The sequence below is a fragment of the Stigmatopora nigra genome, chromosome 12 (assembly GCF_051989575.1).
Source record: "Stigmatopora nigra isolate UIUO_SnigA chromosome 12, RoL_Snig_1.1, whole genome shotgun sequence".
NCBI classification, from domain to species: domain Eukaryota; kingdom Metazoa; phylum Chordata; class Actinopteri; order Syngnathiformes; family Syngnathidae; genus Stigmatopora; species Stigmatopora nigra.
Window position 1 is genome coordinate 6,808,880 of NC_135519.1, and position 6,440 is coordinate 6,815,319.

General features: G+C 44.2%; 1 protein-coding gene across 1 annotated transcript; it reads right to left on the minus strand.

Annotated features, from left to right (window-relative positions):
* Window positions 1-329: 329 nt before the first annotated feature.
* LOC144205762 (uncharacterized) lies at window positions 330-6,208 on the minus strand. Its single transcript, XM_077730332.1, has 5 exons — window positions 6,074-6,208; window positions 4,723-4,765; window positions 4,529-4,646; window positions 4,272-4,447; window positions 330-4,185 (listed from the first exon to the last, which is right to left on the minus strand). Exons 2-5 carry the CDS (start codon window positions 4,723-4,725, stop codon window positions 631-633), a joined length of 3,852 nt encoding a protein of 1,283 aa, XP_077586458.1. The 5' UTR covers window positions 4,726-4,765; window positions 6,074-6,208; the 3' UTR covers window positions 330-630.
* Between the last annotated feature and the right edge of the window lie 232 nt (window positions 6,209-6,440).

Consider the following 6,440-nt stretch of genomic DNA (forward strand, 5'->3'; position numbering starts at 1 on the left):
TTGATGTATTTAACTTGAAGAGCTCTGTGAGAGAGCAGACTTCAATCAAAACAGTCAAAACTAACCCTCATTACCATGCCACTCAACCGTGGCATACAATTGTGACCATCTATTTTTCCAAAATTCCTTATGTGACCTTTGGTGACCTTCGAGGTTAAAGCTGGCAAAACACCGTTCGTATTACAAACGTATCCTGCAAGTTTGGCAGCCGATGAGTGTGAGTATCCCTATTTATATATTACCATAGAATTGGTCCCAACCCCAAGTTTGCATCATTCTACCTTTGCACATTGATTTTGATACAAAACAAGGTTTTATTTCTTCATTGATGAGATTTTTAGCGTACTGTTGTTTTTATTGAAGACAATTCACAAATCACATTCACAGTTACTTCATCAAAAGGAAAATGATATGCTTTCTCCGAAAATCAATGCAGTGTGCGAGGAAAGCTATATTTGCAAATGAATCTTTTTAAAAGAAAACAACTTTCCATATATATATATGTATATATATATACTATATATATTTAAATAACAGAAAATATGAACATAGCTTAAAGTTAGATCTCTCTTCATTTAGCTTTTTCTCGGCTTGGCTCCGCTTAATGCAAAGTTAGCAATCAGCATCTATTTAATTGACGTCGAGGCCTAACATATTGGAGAGGCCTAATGATAATTTGGTATTTTCATGTTCACTCGAAAAACCAGGAACCTTCAAGCCCAGTGGAGATTCAGGATTTTCCACTTTGAACGTCCCTCCTCGAACTAAACCAGAGTCTCCCGTTTCTCCATTCGCATCAAGGGTCGGAGGCGCCATCTTCAGGTATAGAGTTTTGTCCTCCGTCGGTGTGGAATGTGTTGACGATACCTTTTCTTGTGCCATTTTTAACCTTTCCATGATGTCTACCCTTTCCCCGTTTCTTGTCGGTACATTTACGACTGGCAAACGGACCCCTTTGCTCACGACGTAATCCCTGGCCTCGATTTCCGCTTTGGACTGGCTAAAGAAATCTTGGGTCTCACTTTTAGTGTCCATGAAGGCTTTAGGCAAGGTGTGTGTTCTAAATCTAGGAGTTTCAGCGTCACCTTCATGCTCATCAGTGTCCTCGGAGTTGCTTCTAAATCCCCATTTAAAGGGCCATTTCAGTTTACTTTTGGGAGAACCTTTAATAGCAATTTCAGGAGTGTCCGTGCCTTCAAGTGACAGTTTTGGACTGGTATTAACTTCAGGTGTTTTAATTTTGGCTCCTGAGAAACTTAGGTTTGGCCACTTAAAATGTGGCAGTTTGTTTTTTTCAAGACTGGCGTCTACTTTTGGAGATTCCACATCTAATTCTGGTACTTTTATGCCACCAGTAATCTTCGGACCATTTATGTCTGCATTTGGCACGCCTACATTGACATTGGGTGTCTCCAATCCAGCCTGAACTGAGTGATGAGGACTAGGGACTTCTACTTCGCTGCCTGAAAGTTCCAGGTTGGGAACCTTGTAATGGGGCATTTTAAAGTCTCCCGAGTAGGAATTCAAGCCTACGAGTGGCGTTTTCAAATTTGCATCTGGGCCATTGAGTTTGACGTCAGGTGCTTCCAGCTCACCATTTGGCAATTTAGTACTTAGGCTTGGTGCCGAAAGATTCAAGGATGTGCTCCCATTTAAATCTGGGAGACTCAAATCTGGAGAGACAAATCCACCGCCAATTTCGGCATCTGGAGAAGCCACATCAAGTTTTGGAGCCTTGACATCTGTGTTCAGATCAAGATTAGGCTTTTCTAGCTTTAGACCTGACAGTGTAGGCAACTTTATTTTTGGAAACTTGACATTCCCACTTGAAAGTCCAGGAGAATGCAGGTCAATATCTGGTGTATCAAGACTACCTCCAAGCTTTGATGGTGATATGGACAGATCGGGTGTTTCTAGGTCTAAATTAGGAACATCAAGGTTAGCATCAAAACTTGGCCTTTTGATATTTGTATCTAGATCTGCGTCTTTCATTTTGGGCCATTTGGGCATTTTAAGTTTTAGAAACTTCAGTTTACCATCAATTGGCTCAATATGCGCATCAGGAGTTTGGACATCTAAACTTGGGCCGTTGATATTGAGATCCGGTCCTGTCAAATCCAAATCAGATGGTTTAAGATCCACATCAGGCACTTTGATATCACCGTCAATCTCTGATTTTAGACCCCTCAGTGTACCAAACATGGGCTTCTTGAACCATTTAAATTTTCCAGATGGCACTCCAGCATCAATGTCTAACTTGGGTCCATTTAGATTTAGATCTGGTGCATTTAGCTCACCATCCAAATCTGGAGCTGTGAGATTCAAGTCAGGTGTTGAAACACGAGTGTCTAAATCTGGACCATTAATCTTTGGGCCGGAGATGGCCCATTTTGGCTTTTTCAGAGTGGGCCATTTGGTCTTCAAAGATGCATCGACATCGGGCACTTTAACATCAACATCAGCTTTGGGTAAATTCAGATCAGGGCCATGAAGTGATGCATCTGGACTAGAAAGGCTAAGGTCAGGTGTATCAAGGTCAAGGCTTCGGGTTTTCATCTTGGGTCCAGCAAATCGAAACTTGGGCCTTTTCATGGTTGGGAACTTGATTCTACCCGATGGAGCCCCAATGTCCAAATCTGGGGCGTCAACATCTAAATTGGCCTTAGGTAAATTCAGGTTGACGTCTGGGGCATCTATGCCAGCATCAATGCTCCCTCTTGGGAGGTCAATGTTTGGTGGATTTAAGTTGGGTAGTTTGGGTTTCTTCAAATTCAGGTGCCAGTTTTTTTTCACAGATGGCGTGTCAATGTCAAGATTTGGGGTCTTCACGTCTATATTGGGGCCTTTGAAGTCAGCTTTTGGGAGGTCCAGCTGGGCATCAAGCTTTGGTTTTGAAAGGTTTAAATCAGGTTTATTCAAGCCTATATCTCCATCAAAGTCTCCCTTTAGCCCTCTTAATTTTGGTTTCTTCCATTTCTGATGAGGCCAGACAAATTTTCCTGACGGTCCTTCAATATTTAGGGGCTGAATATCCAAATCTGGCCCTTTCAGATCAGCAGTGGGCAAGTTGACATCAATATTTGGTGCATCTAAGCCACCCTCCAATTTGGGGAGAGATAAATCCGCTCCGGGTGTTTTCAGGTCTGCATCTAGGTTCAGATCGGCTTTTGCACCAGGCAATTTGGGCTTCTTCAACTTCCCCCTTAGTTGCCCCCACTTGAAAGGCTCTGATGAGACACCAATGTCAGCACGTGGGCTATCAATATTGACATCATGACCCTTTAAATCCACGTTTGGTCCATTCAGGCCCACATTAGGACTGGTAATGTCTAAGTTTGGTAAAGACATATCTAGACCCTTTGTTTCGCCATTGACAGAAGGGAGATTTAGGTCCCCATCTATCGCTGGTATTTTGACTGGCGGTAGACCAAATTTTGGCATTGTAAAATCTGGGGCTTTATAATTGAGGTTACCTGACTTTAAATGAGGTTTGTTAATGTCGAGTGAAGCACCGCTATTGACAATGTGGGGACTCGCCAACCCGGCAAGGGAGGGTGCCGTTACCTCTCCAGTGGTGAGGGTACCGTCAAGACCTGAGCCAAGTTTTGCAAGAGAGGGTGCCGTAAACTCTCCAGTGGTGAGGGTACCATCGAGACCTGAGCCAGGTTTTGCAAGGGAGGGTGCTGTAAACTCTCCAGTGGTGAGGTTACCATCGAGACCTGAGCCAAGTTTTGCAAGGGAGGGTGCCGTAAACTCTCCAGTGGGGAGGGAACCGTCAAGACCTGAGCCAAGTTTTGCAAGGGAGGGTGCCATAAACTCTCCAGTGGTGAGGGCACCGTCGAGACCTGAGCCAAGTTTTGCAAGGGAGGGTGCCATAAACTCTCCGGCGGTGAGGGTGCCGTTGACATCTGAGCCGAGGTTTGCAAGGGAGGGTGCTGTTAACTCTCCAGTGGTGAGGGTACCGTTGAGATCTGAGCCAAGTTTTGCAAGGGAGGGTGACGTAAACTCTGCGTCGGCTGATGGCTCTGTTAGATTGACATTGGGAAGCTCATTGCCCACTGAACCATTTAATTGAGTCCTAAGCCCCTGAGCGGCTTGTAACATTGCGGTCGGGCTATCGAAGGCAGAAACTGGACTTTGAGTGGATACATCCAGATCTGCTTTCCCCCAGTCCCCGTTGAGTGTCTGTTGATTCAAAAACAAATTTTGGTTAACAATTACCTTTAGGAGTTTTGTGTCAGTCTTGCTTGAGAATAAGAAAATCAAGTCACCCCAGCTGGTTCTTGAATGCCATATCCCAACGAGTTGAGGCTGGCACTGGTGCCGATTTGTTTCTTGGTCACCACATGCATGTTGTTGTCATATGGCTGCAGCACCTTCAGGAAATTCTGCACTTCATCTGGACTCAGATGATCGAGGCGGATCGTGGCGGCCACAATGTCATTGACTGAAATGATTGGGAATCCGTCAAATGATCTTTCCTATTTAAGCGTGTCGGGCTTACGTTGGAGTCAACCTTTTCTCTTACCTGTTTGCGCGCCGCTGTTTCCAACAACAGCGCCATCTGGGCTTCCTAAAATGACCGGTCTGTTTCCGGAAGCATCCAAAGCCAGGCCTTGAGAAAGGTTGCTCATGCTGACTGTGCTCTAGGAAACAAAGGGGTGTAGGAACACTTTTTAGAATCGAAACAAAGCGACCTTCACCATTGGCTCTTCACCTCACCATTATTCGTTAGGTGTGTTTAGACCATGGACGCTGTGTCAATCTAAAAAATAGGAAAAGACAATTTTATTGAATGAGAGCTCGCATTATTTAACATGGAGCAATTGTTCAACACCAACAAAATCTAACAATTAATTGTGAATTAAGGGATGATTTTATGCTTGCAGGTGGTGCAGTCTGCAAGTCACACAAACAACACAAGCCTCGAACACCGCACCTCAGGAATCCGAGGCCTGAATGTTTGAGGACGAGTTGGTTTACATTCCCCCACATGCCACTGTGATGGACACGTGTATTCTGCCACATAACAGTCTGGTTGTCAACCACACCCGACCGTCCCCACGAATAAACGCAACAAAGTGACTGCAACACATCTACCGAAGAAAAGGTAAAGCATAACAGCATGTAAACAAACAACCAAATCATTTCACTTTTTCTCATGTCACAGCTCATTGGCTGCCACTAATCCATGTCAAATCCATGCAGGTTGGAGCCTTCTTATAAATCATTTCCTTCATTTTCCACAACAGATTTTTTGGTTAAAGGCTACTTACAGACTGATAAGTTTCAGTGAAGCCTTTGCCAGAGGTAGGTGTTCAGGCAATGATTGCTGAAATGTATCAGTTTTAACAGAGGTGCCAACTAATCTGGAATTTCAGTAGTTTACTTGGAAATGCAAGGCAAACTCCTGGACTCCGGACAGCCCTTAACTCCGAAAATCCCGAAAATTTGTTAAAACTTAAGGTTTTTTTCAAGCAGCTATTTTGGAAAAGTACCACATTTCCCATTTAAATGCCTCAAAATTCGCACCATCGCAATCTTGATTCAACTGCACTGCAAACTGGATGAATTGGGTAACACAAGATCATTGTGAATTATCCGAGTTCTGACAAATGATTCGTCTTGTGACCCTAACCCTAACTTCAGCGCATATTGATTTTGATTAAATCGCATTTACTCCGGATAAACTCCGGAAATGGGACGTGGGTACTCCTGAAATGGGATCAACGGAGGTTGGCAGCTCTGAGTCTATTTAAGCAAACTTTAATCTGGAAGCAATTTTGGCCTGTAAATATTTTAGTTGAAATCTGCAGTAGATGTTAAAGTACATGGCCGAACGCCCTCTGACTGGTCAAATGGCACTGAAAGGTGAGCATTCACAGACCGTCCAAAATCAGTGCCAAACAATAAACTGAATACTTGGTGCATACTCCTTATAAAGTTGACGACTCCTTCATTTGTACACGCATCCCTGCACTATCAGATTATCGTAGATTGCAAAAAGCTAAGAGATAAACACCGCAAGCTAATTAAAAGCACCCAATTATTTTGAAGTGGATGTCAACTGTACCGTATATCGCTTCCAGGGACGCCTCCACCTCGGAAAAAGCCCAAGCAGAGCCGTCTCCTTCTTCTTCAACGTCTCCCTCTCGTTCTGCCGCAAAGATGCCAAGAATCTGCCAGTTAAATGCCGAGAAGCTAGAGGACAACCAGGAGAACAGGTTAGACGGCCTCACCTCGCACCCCCTTTCCTTTCCCCGAGCGGCGCAACACCTCACTTGAAAAGTATGTCGGCCAAAGCGACTCCGCGGCCTTTTAACACTCGAAACCTGACGAGGTGCACTTCGAGAAAAAGTCTTTGCAGAGAGGAACACGCCTTTCTTTTAGAACTGGCCTAACCAGGTTTACAGAGAACTAATGATACAAGCCCTTCATTG